Consider the following 21,568-nt stretch of genomic DNA (forward strand, 5'->3'; position numbering starts at 1 on the left):
GTTTGCTTTACAATTTAGATATTATTATTTGTATATTAGAGTTATCTTAGCAATGTCAATAAAAGTTTGACAAATATCGATTGATGTGATTATATTTTTTAATCTTAATATCTGTTTTTAAATATCTGTCCTGGCTACTGAATGAGGGTCTTTCCAGGATACATTCTTCAAAATCAATATAGATGGCGCTGTACAGTTTTTTCTTCGTTTAACCTTCTAATTTCATGGATAACAGACATAATGTACCTATCTTTCATCTTTGATTTGGGTGCAATTGTTAACCTTTTTTTAATCCACCATTATTATCCTGATCAAATTAAAGAGAAACAATATAGGTAGCAACATAATTATATACATAATTAAAGCACATAATAACGGGTTCTTACTGCGTTTAAATGGGGATATGAGTTTAAATGGGGAGTCTCATATCCCCATTTAAACGCGGTAAGAACCCGTTATTATGTGCTTTAATTGTGATAATAATCGCGTAAACTTAAAACAATGTAAGTATAATTATATACATAATGTGATCCAAATATCAAGCAACAATTATTTTTATACATATATGCTCCTACTATTATCTTCTTCTCTTCTTCCTTGCGCTATCCCACTTTAGGTGGGGTCGGCTACAACAATTATTTTTATACATATATGCTTCTACTATTATAGTATTGTATTTTGGATTAATTGTGTACTTACCCGAGTAATGAGTGAATGTAGCCTAGAAAGCCCCTCATTCTTTCATTCACCAATTAAGCTGTTATCACCCGGCGCGGATAACCGCGCGGTTGTCCGCACAGGTCTTTCCCAAAGTACCCACTTTGGAACGTTTCCGTTGTAAAAACAGAAACGACAATGGCTGCTTTTCTGGAAACCTTGTGATATCAATAATTATCTATGAATTCGGTTTTTTGGCGGGAAACGGGAACGGGACAGTTGCTTTCTTCATTGAATAATCTAAATAATTAATACGAAGTGGTGTTTTGTGGTTAATGATCGCATTAAGTTAGTCGGAAGACATTCGCGAGTGTTATTATATTGGAGTATTCAATAAACAAAGTGTATCTGCCTATTTTCGCTTCGTGCCTTGAAGCCGCTTCATAATTCGAAAGTTTATGCGGACTTTTGAGTTAATTCGTTTGGGGTTCGGAGTAGGAGTCTACTCCGAGGGTGGGGGCAAAGGTTTCATCATCATCACCTTTCATCATTTCATTAATCATCAAGAAAAAAAATACGTCAGACATGGCTGTATTATAGTTCCCTTTGCCTTACCCTTCGGGGAAAACCAAAACAAAAAAAAATATCTATGAATTCTATGAACCAAATTTGAATTCGAATTCAAGAAGTCGAATCCAGCTGTTTAAAGCCCGAGCCGGGTTACCAGAGCGGGTTACGAACCAGTGACACTACGAGCGACGTAAGGCGGTTATGTTATTGTTGTTTAAATTCGCCTTAATAAGGCAGGCAAAGGTGTGAACACCATACAGCCTTGATTATAGTGATTTAATATTCGAAATTCACGATCAAAATAGGCCTAAGCCTTGTCTTTACTTTTCAATATCCAATTTAGGCCAGTGCCTTGTCTTCAGTTTTCAATATCTTTTATTTAATATTCTTCTCACATGATGCGATCGTTCGCGCGGTGAGGCGCGGCTTTTACAATTACAACTCAAAACCGTCGATTCTTAACATACAAACCAACCGAGCGACTGTGTAAGTAACCTTTAAGTTGTACTAGCTGGTCCTACCAGTTGGTTCATGATATCCTTCTCAGGACTCCAATGGTAAAAGAGACTTCAAGATCTTGTCCTCACACGGAATAGAAGAAAGAGTATGAAAAGGCCCTAACGCGCATTTAGTATGAAAACCGCTGTCGCCGGTTTAACCGCGCCCGATATCGACCCCCCTGGCGTGGTCGATGATTTCCCTTATTCAACACTTATCACTATTGACCTACCATACCACACCACACCACCACACACCATTACTACACTACCATTCACTCCATTTGGTGTACTAAATGGGGAGCGCTGAGGATTCTTACTCGGTGCAAAAAAAAAAATAAACAATGAAAATAATAATCGATTACTAAAAATCAAACGATTTTTGTTGGATTGTGGACATTTTAATGATTTTATTAAGTACTAGAAATAAAACAATTGCTATAAAACTTTATACGTAAAGTTTGTATATAAAGTACAATTTAAATTCTAATTTTAACTTAGCTAAGAATATAAATAATAACGTATCACATAAATGCACTGGATTGTGGATTCTTCAATGTGCAGTTGTAAGGGTATGTCGTCTAGATATCTGAAACAAGAGATTGAACCTATTGTAGAAAGAAATAACATAACATAGCACCACGCTTGCAACCTCAACGGGGTAGGCAGATATGTATAGTATACCTACACCCAGTCCTCGACAGCTATGTCTAAGTCAATATAAGCCTATTGACATTAACTGGGCACAAATCCTATAAACTATGTGATATCAATTATCTACTTATAGATTGAAATAATTTTACAGAAGCGACTGCCTGTTCGATCGTCCAACCCGCGAAGGGAAAACCAGCCCATTACAGGTTAGGTAACGTAGGTTTCCTCGCGATGTTTTCCTTCACCGCTGAGCACCTGATAATCGTTTATAATCCAAACATGAATTCGAAAAGAAATTTAACCTCAAAGTGAGAGATAAGCGCTTTAACAACTGTTCAAAAAAAACTAACTTAAGCAAATAATAAAAATTCCTGTAGGCTCTGCACGATAACCGAGCCGCGCGCGGCGCGAATTATATCGAGGCCTTCGACCAATCGCCGTTTGACGTCCATCTACGTAGATGATATTCGTATCGTTTATTGGTCGAAGCGCTCAATATAGGTAATTCGCGCCGTGCTCGGCGCGGTTGTCATGCAGACCCGGCTGGCTTACCGATTTATCCCAAGACAGCGCCCCCGCTCTGGGAGCTGGCGCTGGCCGAGGATTTAGAGAAGGATTGCGTGAGCGGCACGCCCACGGCGCCTAGACCGCTACCGTGGCCGCCATGACCACCGTGGCCACCATGACCGCCGTAGCCGCCATAGCCGCCACCGCCGCCGCCGCCGCCTCCGCCGTACTCATTCAAACCCCCAACGTAATGCCTCCTCACACGGTGGTTGTCACCTGTTACAGGTGACAAATACTTGTAATTAATGTGTTTAGTTAGATAAGACCAATTCCCAGTTTCGTTTATTCGAAAGAACGAAACCCAATAGTAACCAATTCTAGTGTTGCAATAGCAATAGGCTCGTATACAAGGTTTTAGTGACATCGTAACGAATACTGAGGGGATGATTCAGACCATAATTCTGAGTTAATATCAAGTGGAATTTTCTTATTACTTTTTACTTGGTACTTTTTCGATGAAAAATTCTACTTGATATTAACTCAGAATAATGAGCTGAATCATTCCCCTCAGTATTCGTTACGATGTCACTTCACCCGTAGAAGTACTTACACCATACAAGTGTCTATTTATGAGTGTTAGTGACACCGTAACGAAGGTTCCCTATTTTGTTGCATAAAATTTTATGTCATAAATTTGCATGGCATATATTTACTATTCCTAATAATCGTTACCCGTTGGTCTAACAGTAAGCTCGGTGAGGCGTGGTTACTTAGTTCGTCTTCCGATCGGTGTACCTCTCACTACCCCAATTGGGATATAGTCGTGAGCTTATGTAATTATTTTTTTTTAAATAATCAAATTTAAAAAAAAATAATGGGTGTTTGCTCTTGGCCCCAGACTTGCCCGAAGGCATTGACGAGGCCTAAGATGGAGCGAGCTCGCCCAGAATGTGCCTGTTCACTCTGGCCTTGACAGCACCCGGGTTATATGCATTCGGAAATACTGAAGACGGCAAAGAATTCCACTCCCTAACAGTGCGCATAATGAAGGACGATGCGAAGCGCTTTGTGCTAATAATTGGGATATCCACCAAATAGGGATGGAACCCGACTGTACGTCTGGAAGTCCGAAGGTGAAAGGGGGATGGTAGATGATATAGCAAGTAATTACCTTCTTCACCTCTCGGAGGAGCGGAATCATCTTTAGGACCACGTCCTGGAGGAGGCGCGGCGAAGCAGACTGCTGCTACAGCCAAAACGGTCAATACTGCCAACCTTGCCATGTTACTTGCTGAACCAACTGCGGAATGTGCCCAAGCCTCACCAGCCAACCGTTTTATACACCACCCATCACATAGAAACTGCCAATCATCCCCGATGTTTACGCCAAACCCACCAAATCGAATGGTTCCGACAATCGACAGTTTTTTGTTTCCGTCGCAGCACGAGCTCGCGACGTTTTTTGTCGAGGCTGCCGCGACAATATTGTGTCGTTGACCTGTTTACTGCTTTTCCTTAAACTTTTTACGGGACGATCTCGATCGTCTTTTTACAGGACGATACTCTCCTTAAGATCTATGAATAAGTTGGTTAGACTATAGCCATCTTTCTTTGTGAATCAGAATCATTTAAAGTATTTATCATGGATCTTCTATCGTGTGGGTTGTGAGGTGGATTACCAACCCCATCAACCCTGGTGTCAGGGTTATTATTGAGCCGCCATAGGCCCCTGACATGACTCATGTAACGACTACGTACTTACATCAGTAAGTAATAACCGGGACCAACGGCCTAACGTACCTTCCTGAATCTTACTTTTGGACAATCAGGTGATCAGCCTGTAATGTCCTAACTAAACTAGGGATCACAAATTGATTTTTGTGATATGTCCCCACCGGGATTCGAACCCGGGACCTCCGGATCGTGAGCACAACTCTCAACCACTGGACCACGGAGGCCGTTATCAAGGATAAACTTGTTGAAAGCCAATTTCACATTTTTAGGTTTTTCGCGGTGCGTTCTAGACAAAGAAAATATCCTGAATACATTTCTAAAGGAATCGCTTAGGTCTCACGCACTCTACACTCCTTGAGCAATTTGTTTACTGTACGGTCACAAGCATTAATATGTTTACACATTAGTACCATGTCACATTAACTTTTTTAACAAATTAAACCGTAAGTCTCATTAAATGTCAAATATGATAGTGCGACAGGGTTCTAAAGTGCGTACATGATATTGCTCATGCATGACTGTACTACAAGTGATATGATGTTGTTGTCATTTTTTTGTGTGTGGCGTCCTTTTATAATAAACTTTTTCTATTCTATTCTAAGTGGACCGCACCGTAACAAACATGCCCAGGATGAAAGCAGCATGGCATAATTCAAGTTCTACCATTTTAACTATGTAAGTACACCCAATAAAACTAAAAATCTAAATTGGACGATGCTAGAGACCTCAATAACAAAGCATAGTGATTAGATCAGTATAGCATAGCGCAAAAAATCTCAGAGCATCAAAAGTACCTACTTACATACAAAAAACCTGTTTTGCGCATTGGATCTAATCAAATTATGCTTTTTATCGCATCGATTCCGCTTATTACTGAAGATTTGCCTGTCTGGTATGTTCATTGTTGTAATTGTAATATTTATACTTAATAGGTAAGGTAAATAGGTATACACTAAGGACATATTATTACCTATTAGGACCATTGAAATGATCCATCTATCTATCTATCTATAATTTTAGCATGTACTTTTTAAATAATATGATACTTACCTACATTTGCGCGTACTGTAAGTATGGTTATCCCAAATTATTTACGTATTTAGTTACCTACTTGCATAAATATTAGCCGAAGGGATTTGATACTTTTTTAATTATTAGATCGTTACCATATCTCCCCTCCGGTTGATTGAGGGGAAGCCTTTACCCAGTAGTGGGACGTACATAAGTAGGCTATTTATGTTTTATGTTAATAATAATAAACATTGGTCGAGCAGGCGCCATAGTCCCCCATAGCTCCAGTATCCCGGTCCACGAACCCCCAACCTAATAGCCCAGTTCCCTTTGTTCCCATAATTTGCAATAGTCCTACACGAACCGGGGATTGTCTTTGGGTGCACTCCCATAGTGCATACAGGGATAATCGCCGGTTGGTGTCATACCACATTTAGATTAAACTGTCTTAAGGGGCCTCTACGTGTTGGCTTCGGCCCCACGCACGCCTTCCAAAAGTCCGGGCCTCCATAGGCCCGAGATATGAAAAAGACATACAATAATAATAATAATAATAAAGTTTATTTAGGTAAAATCTACGACACACATATACATTTACAACATTAAAATATACACACATAACATTAATATTTAGTTGGAAAACATAAAGGTACATGTTCCATATCTCGGGCCTATAGAGTCCCGGACTTAAGGAAGGTATGCGTGGGGCCGAAGCCAACATGTAGAGGCCCCTTAAGACAATTTAATTTAATGTGGTGTTATTATTAGATTGTTTTATGTTTACGCAGTTACTATCATAATTAAAACACATAATAACGGGTGCATTTTTCGTCAGTACATACATAATGTTCTCATATATTATGGGCTCTAATGATGTTTGAAACTGCGTATAAAATCCCTCGCTCTGCGTCCGATTTCCTGATCATGTGTAAATCAAGCTTAAACAGCCTAAAACAGCCGAATATTCTACTACCGACGTGCTGATCTGACCGACACGGTTTAAAACAACAATGGATGATGGTGATGGTAAAATACCAAAAACGAGGAGACAAAAAATAGCTGCGTCTGGCTGGTCATGGTCATTCGCCATTTTTACAGCGATTCGCGAGAAACATTGTAGCTGTGTGGGGAGATTTTGTATTTATTTTTTGATTGAATACTTAGACAACATTATCACTAATTTAAAAGCCACGCTCTTGTCGGTGTAGCATTCTCCATTCTTATCTATCAAGACCAATTCCTTCACTTCCTTATAAGACACGACGAATTTATTAAAAACATCATAGAAGGGAAGCTACAAGGAAAGAGAAGAAGGGAAGACCAAGAAGAGCTTACATGAAACAGACTTAGACGACATAGACCGAAAAATTCGCGTATACAGGATGAGGACCCGAATCACGATCGACACAGATTTTTTCAAAAGATAGCATTGCGCCTGTTAACAGAGGTGCATTTTTCAAATTTTCGAAGCAAAAAAAGAGTTATCTGCGTGACCGTATGAATGTATTTACATAACGTAAGCTCACATCCAGGCTTGGGAGGTTGGTAATCCACCTCACTACCGATACGATAGAAGACATCTAAGCTTCACAGAGCTTTCTGTCAGACCAACGTTAGGTGATAAGCCGTGTAGCCGACTATAATGAAACGGCTTACGGCCCTTCAAAAACTAGAGGTGACGTAAATCTAGGTTCGCGCTGGATACGAAATTGGTGCATGGCAGAGAGTTCCTGTTCTTTATTCTATGTCTCTAAACCCCGGAGACTTCATACAAAACAACTCGTTTTACACAGGCACTACACAGTGTGTGTGACGACTGACGCCATACGAGACTAAACTATGTCCGATATGCGAGGTAAACCTCAAGACGCTGGTGGGTAGCGGAGAGTTGCCGTTCTATACGTAGTATTATTCCTTAATCTATGCCCTGGGTGACTCTCTGACCAACAAGGAAGCGTGGTGTGGTAGTCTATATCCCAAGCTCCATCCAGCTGATAAGGTACCTACTTTCCAGGCCACCTATAGCGTCATCTATATTTTTATTAGAGAACGTGACATGAAAAGTCCCTCAAAGGAGTTTTATGCCTAAATTAGGACGTTTTACATTGCTCGACAGTCCACTCGAGGAGCTCGGTGGCGCAGCGGTTCACGCGCTCAGTCTGCGATTGTTGAAGTTAAGCAACTTTCGCAAAGGCCGGTCATAAGGATAGGTGACCACAAAAAAAGAATCATCTCGAGCTCCTCCGTGCTTCGGAAGGCACGTTAAGCCGTTGGTCCCGGCTGCATTAGCAGTCGTTAATAACCATCAATCCGCACTGGGCCCGCGGGATGGTTTAAGGTCTGTTCTCCCTATCCATCCATAGAGAAGGCCTGTGCCCCAGCAGTGGGGACGTTAATGGGCAGATGATGATGATGACATTGCTCTATATTGTACTCATTCGCTCGCTCAAGTATGTACAGTCATTAGCAATATAATGTACCCACTTTAGGACTCTGTCGCACTAACATATTTGACATTTAGTGAGACTTACAGTTCAATTTGTCAAAAAAGTTAATGTGACATGGTACCAAAGTATATACATATTAATCCTCGTGACCGTACATACGTAATAGTTTTGAAAGAAATAAAATGCATATGTATTTCAATAAAGTTTTTATTTACAAATAATTAAAAAATACGTGACCAACGTCACAGCAACAATCTGTACTGCACCTAATATTAGGTCATCGCATCGCTAAGAGTAAGAAGGAATAAACAGACGGACATTTTTATAAAACTACAGTACCATAGACAAGTTGTAATTGTAAGTGAAGTAGAAAATACAATTCCTGGCAGAAATAATACAGCATCAATATTTTTCTAAAGACAAAATAACTTAAATATGAATATTTTGGCATTTCCATTTAATTTACCAGTATGGCGCCGATTTTGGCCGACGTTTTCTTTTATTTTAGTTTGCCAGCTCTAAAAACACAGCCGTCTCCTCTTATGGTGAGCGTAAGAAAGGGACAGAGATATTCTTAGAATTCTCGAACTAAAATAAAACGATGCATGCGTCTATCAGAATCGGCACACAACATAAAACTGTAAATTGGTAATGAACTCCGCCATCATTGAGGTTTAGTAACAGTAGATATAACAGGAAGAAAATTTAAAAATTAAAGTTGAATTACGAGATACATCACTGTTCTAGCTTTTTAGATATATTGATGAAGTTCTAGGGGAAAAGACATTGTGACGACTTGCGAATACGACTATATGTTATTACTTCATTAGGTACTGTTTTGTCGTGGACTTCGATTATCGCGCGCGACACGTTCTTTTATTCTTTTCCACCCCCTTCTTTTCATCCTGTTGAGGGTTGATTTCGGGGATAAAAACTTTTTTTTCTACAGATATTCCATCGAATTTATGAATAATGTCTAATTACTAGCTTTTATCAAAACGGCGCTTTTAACGTCAAATCAAGCGACCTTGCCAATGCAACGTTCCTATAATTCGATAACGTATGACTCGCTCGAATCGAAACGCCTGACGACTTATCATCCTTGACGCAAGGTGTTCATTCAATTCGGATGGGTAGAACGATTGTAGGTTGAAACGTTGGTTTTTTGGCAAGGCCCTCAGATATTTTAATTCCCAATAAGGAAATATGTCATTATAATGTCTCTTTACTACAGACCGGAATGAAGAAGCGGAAATTGGTAATTTGCTTCGCGATCTGTGCCCAGTAACAATAACATAAGCAATAACAGTGGTGCCTATTTTGGCAGACACAAACATAACCTAATTTTAGTTTTGACAGGGCTTGAACTAGTGCCGTCCTTCACTTACAATAGGTAAAAAAAACGAGATAGAGCTACTTTTGGTCGCGTCAAATTGAAATTAGTTAAAATTGAGTTCGAGTATCGGCACCAATGCTGCAGATTACTGCAGACACCAACTTAATTTTAGCTTAGTTTTACAATACTAAAACTCGCTCCATCTGTCTTGTACTCGTCGTAAGCAAAGAACAGCACTATGTTTAGGTTTTTAAGCTTAGTCTGCCAGAAACATCACCAAATACGTTGTTTAATTTAGAAATAAAGCGTAAGTGAAAATCTACAACAGAGCATCTTTCCCTCTAGAACGACAACACTGCTTAAATAAACGTTACTAACACAATAAAAGTCGCGTAAAGTATTATAGTAATATTATGTATTGTGGCACTTATTCAACAACAATTTTAACCTAACATCCAGAGGTATTATTCATTACAACTACACGTAGACTAGTAATTGTGTTCACTATTTCAAAGATATTACGTTCCATTTCAAACTTAAATATAAAGAGACTGTTTTAGCTGAACGACGACGCCAGAGCTTTTGTTTTATAAAAAAAAAGTTAAAACAAGGCATATAGATATTGTTTGATCCCGATAAACTAAAATGTTCAAAGACGTGTGCGTTTTTACATGACTTATGTACAGTCCTGAGCAATATAATGTACCCATTTTAGGACTCTGTCGCACTAACATATTTGACAGTTAGTGAGACTTACAGTTCAATTTGTCAAAAATGTTAATGTGACATGGTACCAAAGTGTATACATATTAATGCTCGTGACCGCAGACTTGACAAATGGGGAGCGCTGAGGGTTCTCACCGGGTAAAAAATAGGTTGCGCGCGAACTTCGAATTGCATTTGAACGCCGCTGGGGTCAGTTTTGAGATCCTGAAGTATTTGTCGCGAACTTTCTATATATAACATCTGTCATGTTCTATGTGCCCCGGCTGACTTAGGGGAAGACCTGTGCAGCAGTGGCACGTATAGTGCGACGTTATGTGAGTTGTGTCGACTTTTATATGAGGTCTAATCTAATCTCCACGATAAAAAAATCCGGCATCGACAGCTAAACAGTCTACCTATCTGCTTAGAACAACTATAGCAACAAATAACAAATTAGCTAGACCCTAGCACTGAGACGATTGTTAAAATAAGTTTACACTCTAAAATTATATTAAAAGTGATTTATAGATAAAATGGCCGTTATAAATAGAAAAGAAGACGACAATTCCTAATGCACCAACTCAGGGTCGTAGCCAGGGAGATCAGAAACTTTTACCCTCTACAATTTATATTAAAATTAAAAATAAATCGAGGAGTGGAAGAAGGGAAGAGAGGCCTTTGCCCTGCAGTGGGTCATTGAGGGCTATTAATAATAATAATAATCGACAGTGAATTGTTAAGAGTTTTCATGTTAACTCTACCATCAAAAATGTGTTAACTCTACTTTGGTAAGATATACATCTAAAATGTGATGTACTTTTTGATCAATAAGACATTTATAACGTCCCCTCCCCCCGTGGCGCGAATGATAGCGAGGCCTTCGAAGCCCTCGATATATATAGATCCGCGCGCGGTTCCCATGCCGCTGGGCTGATGTCCTGCCAACGACCCTGAATTCATTATTATTTAACTTAAGCAATACATACAGTATACAATAAAAGGGAGAACCATTGACCACACACGTTCGTAATTTTCGTATTTACAAACCAATCGTAACTGAAAATTGTTATTTCTCTCCCTCTAACCTATTCATTTAAACTATACGTCAGAGAGAGACACAATATTTCCAAATTCATTCGATTTGTTTACATTTCCTTACGAAAATTACCAAAAAAAATAGGTGTAAAAAGATTTAATTCAACCCTACTAAAGAATATATAAAATTAGCTACATTTTTCTAAGCAATTGCACATAATTAATGCACCGTTAGTTATATTAGGAATCGTATTCGTTTAATTTTGGTCCGCCAACTAGCTAGAGCACTATTCTCGTTGTTACTTCGTTATAATTGTCTTTGAATAGGAATATTCAAAAGCGAAAGGAAGGAAAATATATCTCTCTCGCTCGCACTCGCAGTTAAAGGCCGAGGAACGATAGAGGCAATATGGTTTTCTTTCTTCAGTTAGAATCTTATATTGTACTTAATATTTCATTGTACGTTATATATTGTTGTTTGGTGGCAGTGAACAGAGTATAGAGGTATTATGGAGACATTTGAACACCGAAGAGATAATTCTCAAGTAATATTAAAAATATTGCAACGACCAAAATCATCATATTGCACATGCTAAAACGATATATTTTTCGAGCTTAGAAAAGATTTTAAAATTAAGTAGGTGGACAGGTTAAACATATCGTCGTTTTAAAGTGAAAAACACGTAACCGCCTTTTTAAATAATCACATTCGGAATATGAAATCTCGCAAAAACCCAATTAATTACAATTAGGTAACAAATTTTGTGGTGTCACTTTTTACCCGAAATTAAGTTTTTTTGTCGATGAGAATGACATAACAATGTAATTTTCTAATATGCGCTTACGTGGTTTTCATTTCACTATAAGGCAACGAATTCAATATAGAAAATGTTACTTTATAAAAAAAACATGATACAACATCACAGATCTAGGAGAAATAATCGAAATATCCCATCATTTCTGACCGTACCCACATTGTACCGTGTGCAAACGACTAATACTACAATCTCTACTTTTACACGCGACCCAGCCTTGATTTAGAAATAACTATAAAGAGAATACGCCTAATAGTGCAGTGGACCATAGACGAAGTATCAATATAAACAGTATAGCAACTAAGGAAAAAAGAGAAAAGTGAAAGAGAAACTGGCGTGTCAGGATCGTGGTGCAATTCCGTGGTCTCTGCCTACCCCAACGGGAAATAGGCGTGATCTTATGTATTTATATAACAACTAACGCCACAGGGTAAGTGTCAGAGCACCGGACGTCAATTATTATTAGTGCCACCACAAAAATATTCTAAAATCCTTTGTCTTTTTCCTATGCTTTATGCTTTCTCCACTTGAACTTATGTATGTTCTAACAGGGAATTTTCAAAAAGACAACCGATTCTAGGATGATATTGACTTCTGGTGTTCTGAAACTCACTCCGAAACGTCACGAACATGACGTAACTTATATGAAATAAGCCGAGTCATCTTTAGAGCTATCACACTGCATATATATCACTTTATGCTGAAAAAGATGCTAATGTTCACAAGAGAGGAACTTTTAACGAATTTTAAATTACTTTTTTGTTCACAAGTAATGGCCCACTGCACTACTAACCAAGCTCAACTTACAGATAAAAGGTATAATTGATTTATAAAGAATATTTCATAACGTAAAACAGACAATTAAATCTAAAAATAGAAGAAATTGCTTATTGGACTAATTTATTATGTGATTACGTGATTAATAATAATATTTACATAGGTTTTTAATTGATAATTTGTAAAAAAAAAACTTGCACTAAACTAATATAAACGTCTAATCACTAGCCATGTAAATCGCGATCGAAAAATGTTAAGTGACATGTCCACTGTTTTATCATCACACATTGTATCAAAATCGACCGTTTCGTATTAAAAATAAAATAAAAATATAGATCTATGAAAAGCTTTTGTCTATAAAAAAATAGAGAAAAGATAAATAAATTTAAAAATTGAAAGACTTTTAAATAGCGAGAAGTGTTTATCTATTGTCAAACCCCGGACACTATATAAATGTCTCTTTCTTGTCGCGTAAGTGAGAATGAGACAGACAAGCCCCGCCGGCTTACGGCATTTAGACAGTAAGGCCCAGAGGGGGTGAGGTAAACCGAGCGCGGCGCCCGATCCAAATTAGTTCGGGGCGGAGAGTTACTACTGTATACGTATCCATTCCGACTTAATGTATGATGACAAATAGTGGTCAAGCACTCTATAATGACTCAGCCCCTGAATGTGATCATTTTAGTAAAAACTGTGATGTATATTAAATAAACTAATGTACGGGACTCCGTCTTACGACCAACTGGCCTTCAATATTGTTTTACACAAAATATATCCCTATTCCAAACCTATTGATATATTTACATTATTAAAAAAAATTCGTGGACAATATTATTACGCGATTTGGTATATTTTAAAGTCATTCGCTAATATTTGATCCCAGATGTATCTATTTATTTCAATTATTTTATTATTTATTTCATTTATTATGCCCAAAATATTATTTACGTATTGTATGTTTATGACTAATTTAATATTTTAATATACTATGTACACTTTATTTCATTTGCTTTATAAAATTGAGCACGTAAACTTATAGTATGAAAATGCATAAATATCTAAAAATGCAATTAAATATGTATAATATTGTTCATAATAATTGTTCGTCAGTCAGAATTTGTCGTTCATTTAAATACATTATTCTCACTGGTTGGTGTTTTAAGTGTCGAGAAAAATATTTTATTTATCGAAAAATATGTTGTAAAGCTGCCTTTAAAATTATAGTTTATTTGATTCACAATTCCACTATTTCATTTCTCGATCGTTTTATCGTATCGTGGAGATGTTCCACGCTGTTCCTTAAAATTAACAGCACATAAATCACACAATTCAATGCGGAAACTTCGGAACTACATACGTTTATTCGAAGAGGACTATTTAGATCACGAGAACAACCCTATAATTATTCCCTAACACCTTCCTTATCTTTCCTAAAAACCACAACTACAGACACATCGCCTAAAAATTCGTACTAACAAATTAGTGCCATATGGATTACTTCCTTTGTTTATCATAATTTCACATCAATTATTATTTATTCAGAAATAAATTCCAAAGAACCACTTACCTACAAATCCATCACGCTTGTCACATTATTTTCTTATACTAACAAAAACAACGCAATTTTTTTTTATTTTCCCATAATTCTTTTTTGTTTTCTCTTCTAATTTAGACTACTTTTCTAGAATTCGTCTTATAAAAATGACACCCTAAATTTATTTACTATCGATTCTTTTCTTAGCTGTAAAGTTACTTTTACACGTTCTTAGTTCTTTTATAATTTTTGGTGGTTCTTTCTTCAAAACGGTTCTTTACTAACAATGTCAATATTTTTGCTTATTTTATCAGTTCCCTTGTATGTCTCTTTTTCTTTTTTTTCTTCTAATTTTGCATGGTATTTTCAACTATTCTCTATGATTTTTGAACTTCTTAATAGTTCTATCCTATTTACCAACCATCTTCTATAATTTCTAAGCGAGTTCCTTGTCAGTTCCAAATCCACTTGCATTTCAGTTCTCCTCTGACTTTAGTTCCTAGTGTAATTTGTGAGTTCTCTTCTGACTTTAGTTCCTGGTGTACTTGCGTTTACAAGTGTGTCTCGTAGAGTGTGTGTCAGAGTTGCGTGTCATTAGGTTTGGGCCGCAGAGGGGCGTGGTCGGGCGCTGGGTCACCAGGGTTCATGTCGATGCGACCCGCCTTGCTCCACACCAACATGTCCATTATGAACGCTAAGAACATTAGCGCTGCCGACAACCCTATAATGAAGAAATAAAGAGGTTAAGTATACGAGAAATATTGTATGTTTAAGTATAATATTTTTTGATTATGTAAACTTTAAGACGCGAGCTACTTTAGCTTGATAAAGTACTTAATTATTATATGTTTTGCTTTTGTATGTTAAAGAATTAATCGACCCTAATGGGTCGATAGCGATAAGCGCTGATTGAGGGAAGTCGTCGACCACGCCGGCGGGGTCGGTATCGGGGTCCTGAAGTGTTTGGTGTCGCGAGCTGATTGGCTGCTGATAATATACAGAGTGTTAGTGACATCGTAACGAAAAGTTTGAGGGGTGATTCAGACCATGATTCTAAGTTTATATCAAGTGGAATTTTCCGTCCCTGAGTCATCCCTCTCCGTATTCATTACGATGTCACTTACACCCCGTACAAATACGTATGAGTGCTAGTGACATCATGGTAACGAAAAGTGAAATTTTCGGTTGGAAAATTCATGAAAATTTGAGTGTTTTACTTAAATTAAAATAAAAACCCACAAAAACACAAATTCCAACTGATATTAACACAGAATCATGATCCGAATCATCTCCCTCAGTATTCGTTATGATGTCGCTAACTATATATTACTGATCGCCGATCGTATATTACTAATTCATCGCGCTTGGCATCAAGCTCTAGGTGCCGTTGACGTTAATTGTATTATACGCATGCATTTACCTACAGTACCCAGGTTAAGCAGTTTGTTAAATAACCACAGCGATGTAATCAATGTCAATGTCGACAGTATTCGTAGATTTAGAAATATTTTTTGTAATGTTTAAGTTTTAGATTAAGCGAAAATAAATCTGTCTTTATATTTAGGTTATGTATTTGTACCTACCTACCTACTTATTAATCTTGTCTTTGTTATTTTGCATGCTGTGTTTATTTATAATTAGTCTCTACACTTAGCTTTGTATACAGTAGAGACGGCCTCGTCGTCGGGGGGTCGGGGTCGGCCTCTGTGGTCCAGTGGTTGAGCGTTGGACTCACGATCCGGAGGCCCCGGGTTCGAATCCCGGTGGGGCATATCAGAAAAATCACTTTGTGATCCCTAGTTTGGTTAGGACATTACAGGCTGATCACCTGATTGTCCGAAAGTAAGATGATCCGTGCTTCGGAAGACACGTTAAGCCGTTGGTCCCGGTTACTATTTACTGATGTAAGTGAGTAATCGTTACGTGAGCCATGTCAGGGGCCTTTGGCGGCTCAATTATAACCCTGACACCAGGGTTGATGAGGTTGGTATTCCACCTCACAACCCACACGATAAGAAGAAGAAGACCCTAAGAAAATACTGTGTAAGATGGCTGTAAGTAAACCAATAAATTAAATAAAAAAATGAAAAATACCTAAGAAGAAGTGTCTCAGGCTGTCGTTGTCGTAAGAGGCGCAGGCGCCGGTGACGCCGCAGGCCACGTCCCGCAGGCGGCACGCCGCGTCGATGGCGGCGCCGAACACGATGGGGCACGGCACGTTCCCGAACACGCCTATAGCGAACTGTATCACGCCCATCGCCATCGCTTTGTCTGCAATCATACACGCCAAGCTATAAGAAAACTAGGTATGCTCCAAAGTGACAGCTGACATTTCAAGGTTAGCCCAGCTGACGTCATCCCACCCTGAGTTGCCATTTCGTAAAAAATAATTACCCACAACGAATGTTTTTATATTTACTTTTTTTATACATGTGACAAGTACATTAGTCAGTAATTCACTTAATTTTCAATAATAAAATTTACGTCCTTGGAATGTTAGAGATACCAATTTAATGGTAACACAGTGGTAACACTTACGTTATCAAAGAGCTAGCGAGGGCTTGTCATAGGATCGACCGTATCTGGTTTTCTTATTAGTTCACACTCGAAGTTGAGATTAGTTTATCAATACGGGCGTAAGAGTGTCTCACCGTGTTTGTCAGTGCAGCGTATGATGAGCAGCACGGCGCCCACCTCCCCGCTGGCGTGCACGAACATGAGCGTGGCGAAGATGGCGATGAAGGCGTATATCCGGCCGCACGCCGCGCCGCACTCGCCGCTCACGGCCACGCCGCGCCCGCCCGCCAGCAGCGGCCCGTGGCTCGCGTTCCACGACGCGTCGTAGCGCTTCACACTGGAGCCAAACAACTCATACTTAACCCCCGACGCTACGCAGAGAGGTGTTATAAACAGTAATCGGGATACCATTTGCGAGATTTGTCCTGCTAACTTGGATATGCGTCCCAAAGCTCGAATCTCGAAAGACAATATGCGAAATTTTATTTTGTGATTTTAGTAATTTGTATGTTGCTTTTTTTATTATAAATATATTTATTTATATCATTAAAGTATCACATAGTTAGGTAAACCACTGTTAAACCACAATACGGTGTGTCTCGGTTTGTTACTAAAGAGCTCAATCGCCATACTGCGACGCGTAACCCGGAAATAATTGAAAATTCCGTATTAGAGCTAGATGCCGCTGTTGTTCTAGCGGGATTTATATAGATAGATAAAATACTTTATTACGTTAGGGGGTTAGGTTAGGTTTATGTTTCTTTTAGGTTGCGTACATTTATCCGCTAGGAGCGCTTCCGTCAACAGTCTAATAAATATATCTTCTTAATTCTTCTTGAAAGTCTAGACTAGACGGTGCTGACAACTAAAAGCGTTTTTATACTTTGCAACGCCATCTAACATTTTTTGTAATTAATATCCACTAGAAAAGTGTTCGTAATGATATGAGACGCTGTCACTAGATGGCGTTTATTTCTATAATGTATCTCATACGGTTAGCGACATCTAGTGACGAATAATATACTACGGTCCCTGCACAGACCATAGAATAAAGAATAATACTACGTACAGAACGGCAACTCTCCGCTCCCCTCCAGCGTCCGAGCTAGGTTTACCTCACTTGTGTTACTTTAGTCTTCAATCGACGTTCTTCGAAGACGTCAGACACAGATGCGCGTGGACGTTAACATCAATGTGTAGTGTCTATAAAACGAGGATGTTTGTATGAAGTGTCATGTGTGTGCCTGCAGCTGGTGTGAATGTTTGATAGGTGTGGTAATACTAACGCTTCGATAGCCTTAGCGCCATCAGTGAGTATGTTGGCGTCGATACACGAACAGTTGTAGTAGAGCCAAGTGCTGTTGTCCAGCTGCTCGCTGCTCTCACAGCCCGCCTGGCACGGGGACAGGTACGTGAACGAGTCCTGGAATAAACAATACAAAGGTTCATGTAATAATTGGGTACTTTCCTAGGTCAAAGATAAATCATGAAATTCTGATTACTAAATACAGACGTTTTCTTTTTTCTATTTAATTTATTCATGAATTTTAATCAAGAATAATGTAAAAAATAATGAGTACGACAATTTTTCAACTTTTTCTACGACGTCACAGGTTGCTTTTTCATGCAAATTCCATAATAATTTCGTGTTTTGACGTTTATTAAAAAAGTATCCGATTTGACTAAAGACTACCTTAATGTCCGGTATAGACAAGCGGCTTGGAGGGCCGTTTTTTATTTTATATATTATTATAGAAATTAGTGGCAGAATGTGGATGAGATTGGCATAGGAATGTTCAGGATAAATTCAAATTCAAAAATATCTTTATTCAGTAGGTAACATAGTTACACTATGAATCGACAATTTTTACATAACGAACGTCTCATCCGCCTAAAACTACTGCAGCTTCTCACAACCTGTATAGCCGGGGAAAAGAAGCTGCAAGACAAACCTCGGGCCATAGACGTTCTTTAAAAAAAATATAACGCAATAGTAGAGGACTAACGACTTACCTATAATACGTATAACGTCACAGGTTGCTTTTTCATACAAATTCCATAGTAATTTCATGTTTGACTAGTTGGAAACTAGCCTATTGATTAGGATAACAAATAAGTATAGCATATTGCTTCCTTTCTAGCGAGGACGCGCGACAGCCCTAACGGCATCCTGAGGGCGTTGGTGGACCGGTGGGACTCGCCTTTTCTTAAGGTGTGGATAGGCCGCCATACCGCATAGAACCACTTCGTTTTTATTTATTGATTTTTAATTTTAAATTGTTAATTTTGTAATTTGAATTTGATTTTTACTATTTTAATTGTTTGTGGTATCTTTTTTAATGTATGGATTTTTAAATCTGAAATAAACGATATATTATATTATTATTATTATTACCTGTCCACATACAGGCGTGTATGGGCCTTCGTCACAGTTGCACATCTGACTGCAGGCGAGTGTCGCGTTGTTCCCCGGAGTGCTCAGGAGACGGAAACTCTCCTCCGGGCAACTCACGAACATTAAGATCACCATGCCTGGAACACGCATACAAAAGAACATAACATAAACAATAATTAAAACACATAATAATGAGTCCTTGCCGCGTTTAAATCAGGGATTATGAGACTCCCGATATTTCGACACTATTATTATTATGATAATAACCGCGTAAACGTAAGACAATGTATAACATAAACAGCCTATATACGTCCCACTGCTGGACACAAAACTCCCCTAAATCAACCGGAGGGGGTATGGAGCATACTCCACCACGTTGCTCCAGTGTTAGTGGAGACGTTTGCGCCAGTCGCCCGGGACCAACGGCTTAACGTGCCTTCCGAAAAACGAAATCATCTCACTTTTTCGGACAATCAGATGATCTAACTTGCAATGCCCTAAACAAAAAAAGACAATGTAAAAAAGTAAATAATTAATATAGCCTATACTAGTTTCCCTTCTGTGGTTCTGCGCTGTCCTGACTCCTGCCCAAACCTTCAAAGAAGAAGTTATTTTTAGTCGTGTCCCCAGCGGGAATCGAACCTAGGACCTCCGGGTCGTGAGCCCAATGCTCAAACGACCGGACGGAGGCCGTTAAATGTTAAATAAATAATTAAGATAATAACATAACAAATACTTTATGCACGTACAGGGAATACGAAACAAAAGAGAAATAGAAAGAGTACCAATAAGAGTAGAATAGAGGGAATAAGAGTAATAGACGGCCTTATGATTAATAGCAAATATTAGTGCAAAATAGAGGAGCTCGATGGCGCAGCGGTAAACGCGCTCGGTCTGCGATTGTTGAAGTTAAGCAACTTTCGCAAAGGCCGGTCATAGGATGGGTGACCACAAAAAAAAAGTTTTCATCTCTAGCTCCTCCGTGCTTCGGAAGGCACGTTAAGCCGTTGGTCCCGGCTGCATTAGCAGTCGTTAATAACCATCAATGCGCACTGGGCCCGCGTGATGGTTTAAGGCCCGATCTCCCTATCCATCCATAGGGTAGGCCCGTGTCCCAGCAGTGGGGACGTTAATGGGCTGGTGATGATGATTAGTGCGAATTAAAGAAATAGTAGTAATACCAGCACTATAGATTGCAGCGGTAGCGGCGGTCCAGGCTGCTACCTGCCTCGCAGTGGGCACCAGCTTGACGATCACCACGCCCGACGTTATGATGCCTAATCCCATCACCAGGATACCACCCAGACCTGGAATCAGAAGTGTCGATGTTAGAACTTGCAGCACACGCTGTCGGTTCAGAGAATCTACAGGATAGTGACACCGTACTGAATACTGAGGGGGATGATTCAGCTTCAGAGTTAACATCAAGTGGAATTTTCCATCGCAAATGTATGTAGGAAATTCCACTTGAAATAACTCAGAATTATGTGCTGATGCTTGTCAAACAAGTGAATGTGACATGGTAAGTACACCATAGCAAGAGAGGCCAAGATATAAAAGACCATTCTCGTCCATCCATCGCGACACGGCAACCGTGACGCGCGCGGCGCGAATAGGCTAGTTTCCAACTAGTCAAATCAGTTACTTTTTACTAAACGTCAAAACACGAAATTACTATGGAATTTGTATGAAAAAGCACTCTGTGACGTCATAGAAAAACGTGACAAAATGTCGGACTTATTATTACGTTTTTCTTGATTAAAATTCATAAATAAGTTTAATAGAAAAAAGAAAATGTTTTTCGTTAGTTTTAGATGTGTCTTTATTTAGTAATCAGAATTTCATAATTTATCTTAAACCTAGTACACGACCCAATTATACCAAGGGCTTCGACCAATAGCCATACAACGTCTGTCTACGTAGATAGCATTCGCTGCGTCTATTGGTCGAAGGTCTGGAAGGCGCGGCGCGGCTGTCGCGCAGACCTTCAGCATAGAATAAGGAATAATACTACATATAGAATGGCAACTCTCCGCTCCCCACCTGCCTCTGATCTAGGTTTACCTCACCCCCCTCGAACATAGTTTAGACTTGAGTTTAGGCGTCAGACGTCACACACACAGATGCGCGTGTACGATAATGTCAATGTGTAGTGTCTGTGTAAAACGAGGTTGTTTGTATGAAGTGTCCTGAGTGTGCCTGCAGCTCCTATGATTTTCAATACAATATTTGATAGCCTATCAACAGGGTCCATATAATACCAGCGTCGTGGTTTGGCCGCGACTTGTGCTGAGTGAGGCCGTTTTATCTCAGGACGTCCATCACCACCTTATGATCATTTCAACGAACATCCGTTTTGCTTTCTTGTAATTCTTTT

General features: G+C 39.0%; 2 protein-coding genes across 4 annotated transcripts in view; both read right to left on the reverse strand.

Moving 5' to 3' along the window:
- Positions 1–2,122: 2,122 nt before the first annotated feature.
- LOC126372690 (heterogeneous nuclear ribonucleoprotein A0-like) lies at positions 2,123–4,180 on the reverse strand. Its single transcript, XM_050018541.1, has 3 exons — positions 4,057–4,180; positions 2,931–3,161; positions 2,123–2,313 (listed from the first exon to the last, which is right to left on the reverse strand). The coding sequence occupies exons 1-2, from the start codon at positions 4,166–4,168 to the stop codon at positions 2,935–2,937; spliced, it is 339 nt and encodes a 112-aa protein (XP_049874498.1). The 5' UTR covers positions 4,169–4,180; the 3' UTR covers positions 2,123–2,313; positions 2,931–2,934.
- Positions 4,181–8,268: 4,088 nt separating this feature from the next.
- Positions 8,269–21,568, reverse strand: part of LOC126371936 (solute carrier organic anion transporter family member 74D-like) — a 49,491-nt gene continuing 36,191 nt past the window's right edge. For all 3 annotated transcript variants that reach the window (XM_050017411.1, XM_050017402.1, XM_050017393.1), the window contains exons 6-11: positions 20,373–20,498; positions 19,192–19,328; positions 18,083–18,219; positions 16,931–17,133; positions 16,374–16,550; positions 8,269–15,000 (exon numbers count right to left, since the gene is read on the reverse strand). In XM_050017411.1, the coding sequence (XP_049873368.1) occupies positions 14,858–15,000; positions 16,374–16,550; positions 16,931–17,133; positions 18,083–18,219; positions 19,192–19,328; positions 20,373–20,498 (923 nt within the window). In that variant the 3' untranslated portion in view covers positions 8,269–14,857. The remainder of the gene's footprint in view (positions 15,001–16,373; positions 16,551–16,930; positions 17,134–18,082; positions 18,220–19,191; positions 19,329–20,372; positions 20,499–21,568) is intronic.

Source organism: Pectinophora gossypiella, chromosome 2 (assembly GCF_024362695.1).
Source record: "Pectinophora gossypiella chromosome 2, ilPecGoss1.1, whole genome shotgun sequence".
In the NCBI taxonomy this organism is placed as follows: Eukaryota; Metazoa; Arthropoda; class Insecta; order Lepidoptera; family Gelechiidae; genus Pectinophora; species Pectinophora gossypiella.